The 16,894-nt window shown below is 39.5% G+C and overlaps 1 protein-coding gene across 1 annotated transcript in view; it reads right to left on the minus strand.

The window, feature by feature from the left end:
* Window positions 1–16,894, minus strand: part of MCPH1 (microcephalin 1) — a 190,018-nt gene that overhangs the window by 119,053 nt on the left and 54,071 nt on the right. Inside the window, exons 10-11 of the mRNA XM_012783214.3 lie at window positions 13,568–13,605; window positions 10,733–10,895 (exon numbers count right to left, since the gene is read on the minus strand). Of these exons, the coding sequence (XP_012638668.1) occupies window positions 10,733–10,895; window positions 13,568–13,605 (201 nt within the window). The remainder of the gene's footprint in view (window positions 1–10,732; window positions 10,896–13,567; window positions 13,606–16,894) is intronic.

Consider the following 16,894-nt stretch of genomic DNA (forward strand, 5'->3'; position numbering starts at 1 on the left):
CAGAGTAGTATGTTTGTTACAACTGGTGAACCTGCACTGACACATTAGTATCATCCAAAGTCCATAGTTTACAGTTTTTTATAAGTAAGAAAAAGCATATACTATTATATAGTATTGGTGCTAGCTAGTGGTCATGGTGCTTTCCATAGCTGTTTCAACTTCCTATTTCTCAAGGAATACTTAGAAAATTCTGAGCAATCAAAATGATTACAGCTCAAGATCAGCAAATGTCACTATGTCAACAAAGACCAACAAAATTAATTTTCTTCATTCATTCATCTAACTTCTTAATTTTTCTGAACTAAGCAATTTTCTTCAGCTAAGAAAAAAATTAATTTATTTACAAAGTATTTCATAAGCAAAAACACTTAGCAAGGTACCCTTAATTTTTGACTTCTCAAAAAAAAAAAAAAATTCGAAGAGGGAAAACAGGCTGGGCACAGTGGCTCACGGCTATAATCCCAGTGCTTTGGGAGTCTGAGGCAGGAGCATCGCTTGAGACCAGGAGTTCAAGGACATAGTGACTATGACTGGGTGACAGAGTGAGACCCTGTCTCCAGATGAATCAGCCAACATGGGAGCCTGCAGCAGGTGAGGCAGGTTGGGACCCAAATCTACTAATCCTGGAATCTGCATTTTAATAAGATTCCTCTGGCCAATGCACATGTTATTAAGGATTAATAAGAATTGCTCTAGGTGTCTCATAAAGAAAGTGGAAGAAAGCTAAAAATTTAACACAACTTATTTAACCAAGACAGAGAAGATAAGTAATAAAGTGCTAAAACTAAGAAGAACTCTTTTACCCTTTTAAAAGATACTAATTGATAGAGACTAAGTACCAGGTGGTGAGAGGAAAATCAAGATGTACATTCATACGTGCCTGATTATTCTTACAAGGAAGAATAATCAGAGCTCAGCTCTACCAAATACAGGTATTTAAGTTAGATTTATTCTGCTTGTATGTTTGCCCAATCTTTTCCGGTTTCCAGAAGTGAAGATGGATTATTCTTAGAAGTTAAGACTTAACTGCTCAGGGAGATCCACTTTTTAAATATTGCTCAGCAATGACCAGGGTGATCCTGCATTTCACCACTGTACTTAAATGTGAAGCCCAGACATCTTTATAAATAACACAAGCATGTACTTTTCTTATCAAAATGAAAACAAAGCAATAAATATAACAAATTCCGCTGTAACTAAAATAAATACAGAAACATCACTTCGTTGTATGAAAACAAAACAGAAATTATTATTACCAACACAGACAATAAACCAAATATTATGCCTACTAAGAGTAATCACTGTTTTTTTTTCTTTTTTCCATGAATTTGAATCATAAAGATTTTTTTTCTTAAATGAACATCGGGTCATCTTATTATATATTAATAAACTTTAACAAGAAACACATTAAATACATGGATAATTTGTAATTCAGAAGGAGGCATAATGTTTTTATATGACATTTTTAATCCATCAGGAGCAAGAAGAAATTCTGAGGTTTTTAAAAGAAATTACAAGTCATCCACCTACTCTTTTATTCATTCAACAAACAAGCACTGAGTTCCATGTCCAATCCTATGTCCTGGGGCCACCTAAGCAAAGACAGGTGTGACCTCTGCCCCCAAAGGGCAGGCAACTGCTAAGTAACCAGAGTCCACTAAAGAGGTTCTGCTTCCATCTTTGAAATATTCTCCCTTGTGCCAAGGAGAGTATGGCTATCTCTAAGCTAAATACTGTTTATAATGTAACAATTGAAATAAATGTTCTACTATGACAAAGTGTACATAAAATATTAGAAATACATGAGAATAAAAAAAACCTGTAACAATAAGTATTTGTGTACTATTCTTTCTTGTTTTGTTGTTATCCACCAAAACCAAAGTCCAAAAGAACTGCGTAACGTTCAGTGGAGACACATCTGTCTGCCCACTTAAGGATGCTGCCCATGTCGGGTACACAATGTGGCAGATCACAGGCAGCCTGCACAGGAAGGGTAAGACCATGACAAGGACTAAAGTGATTCACTCTGCTGTAGCCTCAACTAGAGCCAACAACCAGTGGTCACACAATGGCATTCACATGCCAAGGCTAAAGTGTGTAGGTCTGTACTACCCAAAATCATTGATGCTTGACAAATTATTAGATTATACAGAACTTTAATATTCAAGCAGAGAAACCTTCTCTTAAAGGAACAAAAATTTATTAAAAAGAACTAAGAAACAGACCTACTGTGAACCTACAGCAATCTGTTATTTCAGTTGACACAATCGCTTTGAGCTATTAATATATATTTCTCAGTCTCTGGTAAAGGAAAACCTAAAGCTTTTCTGTAAAATGAATTTTATGGGAAATGTATTGTGTCTATCACACAGAAAAATCATCAGGTAACAAAATGTACAATGTTGCCAATTAGTCTGGAAAAAGTCCAACAGTTTTCTAAAATCTAGCATTACTTACAACAGCTCTCTTCAAATGTTAACTTGTCACTAAAGCCTAATTCACAGAGGGTATTTATGGAGAGGTTAACAGGATTCAAGTATGATGTTCTTTGGCAATCTCTTTTAACTCAGGGATAGAGTTTAGAAACCTTGAAAGAATACATAGTTAACAATGTCCCCAAAGTCACTGATGGATATCTAACTGATATCTAAATGATGAATAGCTAAAGACAATTTTTAGCTCAAATCAAATCATGGTTGAATTTTCTGATGAGTACCAAAGTTAAGACATTCTGTGCTATTATTTAAAGCAAGACCTGCTTGATTGAGACGTCAGCAAGAGAAGCGAGAATTCAGGGACCTGACAGAAAGCTGTGAAGGTTAGGCAAAGACACACCTTTAGGTGCAGCTAAAATGAATTTTGACCCGGGTTACAATTCAGCACAGACTAAGTGGAGGTCCTACAGTTCTCAATCTGGAGGCAATGAAGGGACAACTGAGATCTGAATAAGTTACAACCTGACGTTACTACTCAGTTGCCTCGAGTTAAAAGAAAACTGAAAAACAGTGGGACCCCTGAAGGCCATGGTTTTAGAAAGGACAGGCAGAAACTGGTACCCACAGGACGTGTTGATTCTCAGCTGTATCCACTCACACTATTTGCCAAATGCAGCAACTTTTGTTTTAATATGTGTAACCTTAATCTGGGTTTTTGGGTTTTTTTTTCCTGCTCACTAGCCAACAGATTCGGGGGCTTCCCACGACCACTCCCAATTCATCATAATACGACCCAGTCATCGGGCACCAGGAACGCTGTGTTTCATGGCTACATCAGAAGGCGAGAGCTACACCTGACACTGCCCCATCAGCTGCCAACCACCGTTTCCGCTCTGGTGGCAGCAACGCATCAGCCTCACACTTGCTGCTTCCGGGGCTTCACGTCCCGCTAACTGTTCAACCCTCTTAGTCTTTTGATTAAGCGCGCTTTTATAAAGGTCTCTGCCAACATTCATCTGGTCAAATACAACAGCCACTTCTCTGTCTCCCCCCTAATTCACCTTCCGCCAGCGTTCAGCAGAGCGGAGCATCCCTCCTTCCCGAAGCAGTTCCTCTCCTGACCGCACGCCACGTTCTCCTGCTGTTTCACCCATGTCACCCTCTGACCCTTTGTGGTTCCCCCTGCACGCTCCTCTTCCTTCTCCCCACTTCTAAATGTTGGCACAGCCCAGAGACTAGGCCTAAACTCACTTCTTTCCTCATTCTACACCCACTTCCTATGTACCATGGCAGTATTAAATATTTATAGCCCTAACCTTTCCCCTAAACACATACAAATACCTAATTTGATCTGTGATATCTCTACTGGAATGTCTAATAGGAATCTCAAATTCAATATGCCTAAATCAGAATTTTTTATTGTACTCCAAACCCTACACACATTTTTCTCTCCCAGAATTCCTTATCTCAGTAAATGGCACCACTATCTACCCTCAGTTGCTCCAGTAAAAAATTTAGATGGGAGACATTCTGACTTCTCTGTTCCCACAGACCTCACATTATCAAATCCTACTGAATCTTCCTAATTAGGACGCCAACCTGTTCTCACCTCCTCGCCTGTGGAACACTGTTGTAGTCATGACCACAATAGTCTCGCCTCTACGACCCTAGCACCTCCTGCTGGTCGCTCTGCTCTGCTTGTGCCCCCCTGCAATCCATTCTTTACAGAAAGGCGAGGGGGACAAATGCAGCCACTCCATAGTTAAAATACTCCAGGGGGTGGCTCCCACATTCCTGGTTATGACCTGCGTGCCACGCTGGGTCCCCGATGCCTTCTCCAAACGCCACCTGTCCTTCTCCTCACTCTGAGACCCTCAGGTATTTCTTTTCCTTGCAAAGTTGCAGTGTTAGGACCTGTGCACTTGCTTTTCTGTGCCAGGTGTATTAAGTAGATTCTGCCTAGCACCTTTCCACAATTGAAAAATATTAATATAAATACATGAAAATAATGATTGAACTTCATTCCCAACAAAGTCCATGGTTGTATTCCAGGGTGACTTCACAGTCTTCTCACTCTTAAAAAATCACCTTGACACCTTCAAACTCCACCATTTGTTGTTCCTGGGTGACACTTGGAGTCCTGCCCACACACTCATTCAAACGTCCCCCTGGAGGGAAACTCCAAAGCCCTCAGTTTTCCGGGTAAATCACTCATATCTGTCCTCAATCACGAGATTATGTTACTGGGAAAGCCAGCACCTCCAATAAGGGAAAGTGCACCCCGGGGTCTTGCCAGGATGAACAAAAGGGTGAAGGGGGAGGGGAGGACCCAAGCAGAGCCACCAGCTTTCCAGGGCCTCCTGGCTACTCTCGGCAGCCTGCCTGAGCTTCCCCAGAGCAGGAGCCTGGGCCTTGTGCAGTGACCACCTCAAGTGAAAGAAGCTCTACAGGTTATATGTCTGTCCAAAACCAGAATCCATTATTCTAACAATCAAAATTTATAAATTAGGAGTACTTTGAGATACTGTTCACAGTCACTGCCTTGGGACAACGCCTGGACAGACACTGTTTCAAAGATCCACATTCAATTGGACGAGCCATTTGCCTTGCATCTCCAACACTAAATGTAATGTTTATTACCAAATAGCACCCTTCTCTACCGCAAACCTGTTCTGTGAGGATCCAGCAAGACAGTGGAGGTGAAAACGCCCTGTAAAGTATCCAGTCCTTTACCACAGTTCAATCTGGGGCAGGATAAATGAAGCCTGTAAAAGTTCGGAGAACCTAGCCTGAGGTTGGAGTCAGCTTGGAAACACCAGCACTCGCTCGTGGTCGTCACCAGCACTCGCTCGTGGTCGTGGCTGACAAATGTCTCCAGGAGAGAACCGAAGGAAATTACGCTCCAAAAATCTGGTGGCAATAGCACACACCAAGTACGATCTGCCTAGAATTCATTCTCAGAATGAGTTAAGAGGCTAATCTGCCAATTTAAGGCAAAAAAAAAAAAGACTAGTTTTCAAGATGATCCCTTTTGAATAGTTATCAGAAGTCAGGGTGATGATTCCAGTTCTGGTTCTATCATACCACAGGCTATAGTTTTAGGAGAGTGACTTAGTTTTCTGTGAAAAAGAGTGAGAGGCCTGGACTGCATGAACGAGGCATCTTATTTTAATTCTCACAATTGATTGAGACCGTGCTCATTGCCAATAATTTATGTCTTACCTCACTCACTGCTTACTGAACTCAATGAGAGAAAACCCAAATTGGGTCACATTATGTCAAGAAAATCAACTCATTCTGACATCATTTCTGATTAATGAAATACCAGATTATTTGTTAATAGTTAACAGCCTGACATCTGGCTGTAAAACCGATTAGCTGTAAGCCCTACATCTGCATTTACAGCTGAGTTGGCTTTAAAACCCTGTTATCAAGCCTTATTCATAAGTTGTTCAGAATCAACATTTTTTTTTCAACCTGAATATAGGCTGAATTATTCCCTGATACTCCATGTCTTTGAGAGGGGGACAGAGGGATATGGGATGGTAGCTGGAAAAGGAAGACTGGGTCACAGAACATTCCGCTTGTCCTAGCAACCACACAAGGGCTGAAAGGCGGAGCAGAACTGTAGATAAGTCACAGCGGGTATAAGAAATGCCACATGAGTGAGAGTGATAAACAGCCACTCTAGAGATTCAAATAGCGCTGTGCTTGAACAACACATGACAAAACAACTCAAATCTATTGGGACACTTTGGTCAAATCAATTTCTTAATTTTTCTGTTGTGTTACTTCCTGTCTCCCATGAATAGGAAATTGAGTGACTCTTGACATGATTTTCTATTTCTAAGTCTGTGCCAGGCAATTCAGTCATGAAGCAGGAAGAACACAAATTATTCTCTTTCCTGAAAACGGTAGAGTTAATGCTGGAAGGATGAACTGATGTAAACAGGTAGAAACTGCCAACAAACTTCTCACAAACACACAAAAAAGATTTTAAGTAAAAATTCAAACTGAATTGTGTTATAAAAATCACCACTATTTTTCCGATAGGAATATCTGGGCCATATAGAATCATCTAATTTTGAAGGACTGCTACAACTCTCCTTTATAAGAAATTTCCAGAGAATACCACACAAACTCTGATATAAAAACATTCTCAGTAATGTTTTTCTTGGAGGGAAGTTTATACTGCTAGCCAAAGGGAATATTTTAAGAATCCCCCAATTGCATTGGAGACAGGGTTAGAAGGAGGACCAGAGAGAGAGAGAGAGAGACTCTGATTCCTTTTATACAAGTCAATATGATCCTTCAAGAATATACTATGCACACTTTAAACCTTGACCCTAAAAGAAATTACAACCTGGGAAGTTTGTATCTAAAGTTATATGTAAGTTGCAGTGGAACATTTTAAATTGGGTATTAAGCTTTAGAAATTATGTGGAGTGGCTTTATTAATGGTGGTGGCAACTATCCTCTTTCAAATAAATTTGTTATGTTTGTAGTATCAATTAATTTTGTTAAAAAAATAAAGTAGGGAGGCCATGCAAGAAGTAGCAGTTATCTTTGTCTAATTGAAAGACAAATAGAGAAAGAGATTCAGCTTGTTTCTAAACTCTTTTTTGAGAGTGCAAGTCAGCAGCAACCTGTTACCATCAATGCATACACCACGCCAGCTGGAAGGAACATCTGACAACCGTCACAATTATGTTCATAACTACACGAACAGATATTTTGCTTTAAGCCATAGTATATCCAGGCCTTTTTAGTTTCCCAGGAGTTGGTATTTTTCACAAGTAGTGAAGTGTTTGGGTGTCACTGGTAAGGCAAGGACAAGTATAAGCATGTATTTGTGATGTTTTGTCATGAAAGATGGGGGAAAAGTAGCATAGAAAGCAGAGAGCAATCCGGGGAAAGTCATTTTTAAAATTGTTTTCATTTTTTGAAGATGGAAGAGATGAGACTGAGCTTAAACGCTGACGGAAAGTACCTAGAACAGAGGCAGAAGCTAAAGATACAGGAGAACTATAAATGTGTTCAGCATGCAGAAGGGAATCTGGTTCTGAAACCACGGCGCTAAACTAGCAGACCGTGCATGCACAAACATCTTCACCTGGAAAGCCACATTAAGTAATACTTTTTAATTTAAATTTGCAAACAGTAAAAGTCACTTGTGTGTGCACGTGTGTGAACAGTCTTCTGTGTTTCAACACATGCATAAATTCTTGTAAGTACCACCTCTAACAGAACACAGAGCAGCTGCATGCCCCAAAGATGTCTTGAGTGCTGCCACTTTGCCGTCAGATCCTACGCCCACCTTAACTCCTGGCAACCACTCATCTCTTCTCATTCCCCACTGTTTTGCCTTTTCCATAAAAACATATAAATGGTATCACGTAGCATATGACCTTCTGAGACGAGCCTGCTCAACCTGGCACAATGCACGAGAGTCATCCAGGTTGTTGCCTGTATCATCATTCCTTCTTATCACTGAGTCATTTCTGCTGCATGGTTGGACCAGCCTGTTTGTCCACTCACCCGCTGATGGACATCTGTGCTGTTTCCAGGTTTGAGTGATTGTAAATAAAGCTGCTACAAATATTCCTGTACAGATTGTTATGTGAACATAAGCTCTCATTTCTCTAGGGCAAACATCTGGGAGTGGGACTGCTGAGTGAGATGATAGGTGAATGTTTAACTTTGTGTGAAATTGCCAAACTGTTCTCCAGGGTGGCTGTATCACTTCCCACTCCCGCCAGCAGCCTTTAAGAGTTCCAGCTGTCCTGTCTCCTTGGTACAGTATCATTGATGCTTTTCATTGTAGCTATTCTATTAATAATAAATATTAGTGGTATCTCACTGTGTTTTTAAACTGCATTTCTTTAATGGCTGTTGAGCATCTTTTCATGTGCTTATTTACCACGTGTATATCTTTAGTAAAAGTCTATTCAAATATATACATATTTTTTGCCAACTTTTTGGGGGTTCTTGTTTTCTTCTTGTTGAACTTTGAGAGTTCTTTACATATTCTGGACATAGCCCTCTGCCAGATATGAGATTTGCAAATTGTTTTTTCTGGTCTCTTTATAATGTCCTTGACAAACTAAAAGTTTTCAATTTTGATGAAGTCTAATTTGTTAACTTTTCCCTTTATATTTAGGTCATTAAATATGACATGTCTGATTTCAAATCAAAAGGATAGTTTATTATATCTCAAACAAGAAGAAGTACAATTAATCAAAGTATGAGCTTGAACTATTGACACAGTTTTGCCATCTTAATAGTAGATTGTGCCAGCAGCAAAGAAGCCTGGAGAGCAAGTGGCGGTCTATCCAGCTTCTTTGCCTTGATGATTTGTTTCAAGTCCAATATTGTTGGAATAATAACGTCAAACCTTGCTGCTAATGCATGTGTAGGCTGAGATGGCTTGAGATGGATTCATTTTCACTATAGCTTTCAGCTCATAATTTTCCACTTTGGTTTTAGGTTGCCCATGTGGCTCAAGTTCAAGATTAAATCACCAGAACAGAACTTCTCAAACTAGCGCTGTACTGTGCGTTCATTAGCCACATCCTTCCCAAACACTTCGTTGATATTTCAAGCTGTCTACATGGCACTGGTTCTACAATGGAACTCATATTTGAAAATAACATGAATTTTTGACTTTCTTATGAAACCTGAGGGAAGGAAGGGCTGACTGATGAAGAAATGTTTTGAATTGGAGAGAAAGAAAACAGGGAACTCATTCATGGAAGCTGGAGTTATGCATTATATAGTAGTTCACCCTTATCCAAGGGGGGTAAATTCCAAGATTCCCAGTTAATTCCTGAAATTGTAGATAGTACTGAACCCTATATATAGTATGCACAAATTTCTTTTTCCTTCTTCACAACTTCACATATGGAAGAGTCATTCTTACCATAAATCCTAGATGCCTCAGCATACCATTTTTCTCTCCTTAAGTCGAGAACTTTCACTTAAAGGAAGCACTTTACAGCTTCTCTTTGGCATATCAGAATTGCCTGCATCACTATTCTTGAATTTGGGGGCCATGATGAGGTAAAATGAAGGTGACTTGAATACAAGGGCTGTAATACCATGACAGCCAATGGGACGGCCGAGAGGACTACTGAGTGACTCTTGGAGGAAGCGTTCACAGTGCAGACACACTGGGTCAAGGGAGGAGCCACGTCCTGGGCAGGATGGACAGGACCGGAGATTTCACCATACTACTCAGGCATGCAATTTAAAACATATACATTGTTTCTGGAATTTTCCATTTAATATTTTCAGACTATGGTAACTGAAACTGCAGAAAGCAAAACTGAGGATAAGGGGGGGATTACTGTATGTCACACGAATAAACATAAAGCAGTACTAGTATATAATCAGGTGAAGTAATCCCCAATTGCCACCAATGCAAGTAGTACTTATGTTTGGAATGTCAACTGTTTCCAGTTTACAGCTTTAAGTAGCAATCTCTTAAATCTCTTGTAACAGGGAGCTGCAGTGTTAAGTTTATAACATGGAAAAAAGACCACAGCCATTCTTAAAAATACACCTGCAGTTTCTGCATATTATAATTCTACTGGCTTAAATTAACACAGTATTAATATAATATGTTCTTGGGGGAGGAGGTGGGAGGATGGATACTTAACAGATGAAAAATGGTAACTCAAGTAACAAACGATGCTACTGCCATCAGAAAGCAATGCTTCTGAGTGACCTTTGCTTGATGATCAAAGTAAAAATAGAACCAATAATGGATTTCAATTTTTGTGAATAATGAACACGGTGATATATTTTTTTAAATTACCTTTAATGCACAGAAATAAGGGCAAAGAATGTTACAGCTAGATATGTGTAAGATAAAACATATCCAAATGGGATTAAATGTTTCATCCTAAGTAAATCCATCTGTGAAAACAAGCCCTGAATTCTTTTGGCTTTTCAAACCACCACTCTCATAGGTCACGTTACTTCTTGGTCAAACACAGAGCGAAGCCCATTTGACTGTGAGAACACGCACTTTGCGTTTTTTGTTCCACATCTTTCCAATCTTATTCCTGCATTATCTTGAAGGCTGCTCGTTTCCTGCACTCCACCTGCCCCATCTCCTTTTCCCCTGGGACTGGCTGAAGGGTGCCAGCAAAGGGGGGCAAGCTCCAGGAAAGAGTGGCCCTCCCTGCTTGCAGGAGAATGTGCAGATACACAAGGGTGCATGCTGGCAGGAGCCCCAGTGTCATCACTTCTGGGCGACCAGATCTATCACAGCGTCTTTAGAACGGAGAGCTTACCCATTCATAAGAGAGAACCCAGCAGCCGCGTGTGATTCCCAGCAGCACATTCAGGGTGCGGATGGGCTCCCCGCAGAGCACGTGCGTGGTCGTCTCACAGACTTCCGGAGCGAGTGAGAAGCCTTCAAATTTATTCACAACCTGGATGACGACATTCTGCTTTCTATCAGATAGAGGGAAAAAAAATAAACCAAATGAATATATGTGCTGCGTATGAACATCCAGGTGATGATGTTAAATAATCATAATAAAAAAACTGGAAAGCTAAAATTTTAAATTTTATTTTGGTTATGGTGCTCATGTCTTAAGATTAATGACTTGAAATCTGGATAAATTAAAAAAAAAAAAAACTTGAGATCTCAACTTGGACTATTTTAAGGGCTGAGAAAGCAGGCCCTGAGGCTACAAATGGTCTGCCCCAGTGTGGGGCCCCTTAGGGACAGAGCCAGCATCAGAAACCAGACCTTATTTGAACCAATTTGTACATGGTCAAGACCAAGATTCTCACTTACTTTATTTTGAAAATACACCATTTATTGAGTGCCAAACACATAGTTTTCCTACGAAGAGGGGAAAAAAGATCCTTTTTATTAAATCATCAGATCCAATCTGGGGCTTTGACAGAGGCCCTCATGTTCCACAAAGCTCATCACCACTTCTCTCCTGCTTTACCCTTTCTTTAATGCTTAGAGTATCCTTTTGTCAGAAAGAAATTCCTTCCATCTAACTTCCTTACCAAATAACTTTCAGTTCTTCTTCTCTTCCTTTTACAATTCCTTCACATAATGCCTTTAGCTCTGACATTGCTTATCTCTCTGTCTCCCGGGAAGTTTTAAAAATCCCCAATGAAATACCAAGGGTATGAAAGCGTTTCTAAGCCACACTGTGATGTACATGGTGAGTTAAATAGACACCTCTCCTCTCTAAAAATTTGTATTAATATTACCAAGAGAAAGAGGCTTTTGTCTATGCTTATATAGACTGTCTCTAACCCTCTTCCTTTCAAAGGATGGTGTTTCTTAGTTTTATCTCTAGTAATCTTTAGGTATGTCCATCTCAGTACCTTAATTTCTTTACCTGTAAAATGAAAGGGCTGAATCATATCACACTTTGAAAGGGCTGAATCATATCACACTTTAAAATTCTTAGAGATCACTAGGATAGAGAAGATATATACATGTGAGTCAGGATCTGGGCCCCCTCGACACTCCAACCAGTGGTTCTGCGCTTACTTAGGTCATGAAAAATAGTAAATTTGGAAAAAATAGAGGCAAAAGAAAACAAAAACAAAAGTAAAAAGTAAAAGCCTCTAAACTGGATGTTCTCTGGAACTCTTCATTTCTGAATATCTAATTTTCTCCATTCCAAGTCTGGCAGTTGCCAGCCATTTGTTGGATGTGTCAATAAGTAACAAGTGTCTCCTCAAGGCATGGTTAATCTGTATGGAGTCAGAATGTCCTGGTCCTGCTCTTAACCCACACAAGAAGTCTATGTGCGGAACAAAGAGTAAGAATGGATGTGACCTAAATTAAAATTTTATTTTTACACCTTGAATGAGAAAATAACTAGTTATTAATTTTTTTATTTAAAAAAATACAGACTTTTAAAAATATTACACTCATATTCAATGTTCATTTCTGTATTAGACTATTTAGAACGTTCAATATATTTTATAATATATATATATATATATATATTTTTTTTTTTTGAGACAGAGTCTCACTTTGTTGCCCAGGCTAGAGTGAGTGCCGTGGCGTCAGCCTGGCTCACAGCAACCTCAATCTCCGGGGCTCAGCGATCCTCCTGCCTCAGCCTCCCGAGTAGCTGGGACTACAGGCATGCGCCACCATGCCCGGCTAATTTTTTGTATATATATATTTTTAGTTGGTCAATTAATTTATTTCTATTTATAGTAGAGACGGGGTCTCGCTCAGGCTGGTTTCAAACTCCTGACCTTGAGCAATCCGCCCGCCTCGGCCTCCCAAAGTGCTAGGATTACAGGCGTGAGCCACCACGCCCGGCCATTTTATAATATATTTATACAAACTTTCAGTGAGCTCCTTTTTTGCTATCTAATGTATGGTGTTTGAATTATCCATCCTTTTATTTTCAGCCCATGAGCAGGAAAAGGACCCTAAATGTCTACTCTTTATGTAGCATATTTCTCATTGAAATGTTCCAGTGTTTTGATGAATGTCTGAAAACCTTATAAAACCTCTGATTGATATAAAAATCATGGTTTTCCCCTTTAACAGGAATTAAAAAATCTGCTACAAAGAATATAGCACTATATTTTTGTTGGATGTTCTTATTGTGTTCAATGTTTAAGGAAGATGATAAGAGCATGCCAGCAAGCTATTAACCCTTCCACAAAACGTGCAGATAGCTGCTTTAGTACGGCTGTAGGAAGCTTTCCATTACAGTGTTTCTTTAAGACCTTTAAGGGGAAGTTTTTGGTCAGCATTGCTCCATTTACTGAACATTCATGGGGGTGGGGTGGTTAAACAAAGCCATCAGGTTTTAAGCAGGCAAAAAGAATAGCAAAAAAGAGCACAAACCCTCTTAATGCTGTAGAAACAACCCCCCAAAAGTTTTCAGTACTAAACTGTTCACATTTCTTTTCTTTTCTTTTTCTCCCAGGTTTTCCACATTGGTACACATTTAACCACATTCTTTAGTTTCAATGATTTTCTAACTAAGATTTTAATTATATAAAGTAAAAGTGATCCACAACAGATCTGTAAACTGCCTTAAAGTACAGAGAATTGGAGTATATGGGAGAAAAGTTTAAAATTTTACATTGAATAGAAAGTTATCAAAACAATGGGTACTTACTCAGATGACATGCTTGTCATGACTAATGTTCTTGTTGGCTAGAGATTTCAAAAGAGAAGGAACAAAAAACAGTCAAAAATATAAAAAATATTTTTCCCACACAAATAAACTTTAATAAGTTTTTTTGAAAAGTTACATCATTTAAAAATAAACATTTAAGCATATATCAAAGAAAAAAAACTTTATATTCTTGGAAAAAATAGCCCATGAGATAGAACCTCAGATACTATCCCAAAACCAATCCAAAATAATCCAGGCATGAGGTAGAAGAGCAAAAACAAATATTTAATATTTCCCTCTAATAAGTCGGTCCTACCAGTTAGCTAGCAGACCTCTGCATGTGTCAATGTCTTTACACGGAGTTCAAGGGAAGGAGGAGTAGAAAGAGCATGTTTGCAGGCTTAACAACCACTTTTCCTAAGGCTTCTAGGCCACCACATTCTTGTTTCAGAAAAAGTGCACAAATGTCTGTGCTTCTGTTGCACGGGCCAACAAATCGCTTACACACAGAGGCATAGGTAATGGAACTTATTTATTGTGTTGGCATCTGCAATTAACTGTAATTGTAAATTTTTTTAAAAGATTTTAAATATTTTTATTTCATAAGAAATATACATGGACTGTAAAAAATTTAAATGCCATGGAAATATAGAATTAGAAATATGAATTCCCTGTAATTCCACCAGCCAATAGAAATTACTATTATTTAACAACTTGATAATATATTCAGCCAAATGTTCATTCTATAGCAGAGTGTGTATGTGTATATTATACATATAAGCAGAAATGAGTTCACATTATTCCTCTACTTTTGTAATTCGTATGAGATATTAATACTTCAAATGCAACCAACTGTGTAGTATAACCACTGCATACTCATTTATGTCTTAAATGGTCAATGTGAAGTAAATGCAAAGAAGGAAGAAAAGCCATTCAAAGGTGTCCGGAGCCACAACTCCTGATGGCTAAAAATGGCTGCCACAGCCTCACATAGCCAGCCTGAGATAGATGCCTGGTCATGATGGGGGGGGGGAAACAAAGCGCATACTTTCTGTTTCTCCAGAATGACGGAGCACCCAGACCCTCTATTGTCTTCTTATATAGCCATATATGGGTATTCTTTGTCCCTCAAAAAGACCCGCCGAGCTACTTCCTCCTTCTTCTTGCATATAAGTCTGCACTCTGCTCCTAATAAACGAGACTTGATCAGACTCCTGTCTTGTCTCCATTTCTTGTGTCTTATGCCTTTCCCAGGTCCCACTCCTTCCTCCGAGGACCCTTCTAATGATTGGTCCTGTGGGTCGAGACACAAAGGACCACAGATTGACTAGAATGATAGAATTAAAGGGGCCTCTGTGCTATGTAAGTACATTCAAGGAAGGTGGAGAAGGAAGAAAGAAGAGGTAATATGAATCCAAAAGATACTCAAAAGAGTGACTGATAAGGTAACAACAGATGGCTGCTTTCCTATCTTTTTGGTTGTCTCAGCAGAATATTCTACTGTTAGCTCTTTCCTTTTTCTGATACCACAAATGAAACAACTACTTGGCTTAAGTCTGGAGACAAGGCCTTTACGTGGGAGTCTCTAGTCATTGAGATACTGGTTGAAATCTCATCTTGCTCTTCAATGTCATTCTTGAATGAAAATACACAGACCAGCCCCAAATGGCTCTGCAGAACCATCCAAAAGCAGCCTGTAGGGTTCCACTGTGGGAAGCACCCATCTCTAGGACCATGGGGTGCAGGGGAAAGGAAAAGGAAATGGTCTTGAGTACTCTTTGACTTCTATGGCAAAAGGCTTCCTCTCCATGACTTCGCGCCATGAGAGATGCCCCTGTGCCCTTTGACCTCACCTCTGACTCCTTCCCTCACCCACACTGCTGCAGCCACACTTTTCCTTGAATGTGACACGCATTTGCTGTTTGTTCTTCCTGGAATGTTCCTTCCCCAGATTCCTACAGGGCTCTCTCATCTCCTTCAGGCCTTTACTCAAAAGTCACCTTCTCAGGGAGCCTGTCTAGTAACCACCTGGCTAGGACTGAAACCCCACACCGCCCACCCTTCCCTCGCCACTTCCTTTCAACATTCGTCATGCCACGTTCATCTTGTTTGCTGTCATTACTGCCCATCTCTCACAATTGCAGGGTAAGCTCTCTGAGAGCAGGGGCTTTTGTTTGCTTTAATGCTTTATCCCTGACACCTGGAACAATGCCTGGCAGACAATAAGCACTCAAAAATATTTCATTAAATATTTTTAATGAATGGATCATTACAAAGTGGGAAATAAGTGCTGATATCTACCCATCTATCTCTATACACAGTCATGCTCTGCATGATGATGTTTAAGTCAATGACGGACCACTGATAGCACAGTCCTCACAGCACTAGTCTGTACCATCTATAGGTTTGTAGCAGGCTATACCATTTAGGCTGCTGTCCACACTCTCTACGAAGTTTCTACAAAGGTGAAATTGCCTAATGATGCATTTCTCAGAATGTAAAGCCATAGTTAAGTGATGCATGACTGTATATCATATGTGAACATACATATGGTCACCCCTGTATGTGTCGTGGGTGACTATTTCCAGGACCCCCAAAGGCACTGCAGTCCAAGGATGTTCAAGTTCCTTATATAAAATGGTGTAGTATTTGCATATAACCTACCTACATCCTCCTGTATACTTTAAATCATCTTTAGATTATACCTATATGCAATATAGATATTATTGTATAATAATACCTAATACAATGTAGGTGATATATAAGTAGCTATTACACTGTATCGTTTAGAGAATAATGACAAGAAAAAAAAATCTGTATAAATTCAGTACAGGTGCAACCATCCTTATTTTTTCCTGAATATTTTTCGTCCGCAGTTGATTGAATTCATAGATGCAGAACCCATGGATGTGGAGGGCCAACTGTACTTCATATATGTATATACACATAGACAGTTTATATGTCCTCACATAATCTACTAATCTATTCTATTAATGTCTCATCTATTAATATCATTCAGGAAAAGAGAACCCTGGACAAGACCCCTATCGGTGTCAGGAAAGGAAGGTTTGGATAGATTCAAGTCAACCGTAGACTTGTACATCCCATCCCAGGCTGAAGGAGAGGAATTTTTTTCAAGGAAACTCAAAACCCTAAATGGATGTCAAAATGGAAAGAAAAAATACACAGAAGGCAAGAAAATCCAAACAAAAAAGAATACTGTGCTTTTCTGTCCCCGTAACTTGCAGACGTTGTCAAGAAATCTAGAAGACTAAAGGTTCATTTACATGGTCTAGCCTCAGAACCTCAAAGAGGCAAGTCCTCCCC

Source organism: Microcebus murinus, chromosome 24 (assembly GCF_040939455.1).
Source record: "Microcebus murinus isolate Inina chromosome 24, M.murinus_Inina_mat1.0, whole genome shotgun sequence".
In the NCBI taxonomy this organism is placed as follows: Eukaryota; Metazoa; Chordata; class Mammalia; order Primates; family Cheirogaleidae; genus Microcebus; species Microcebus murinus.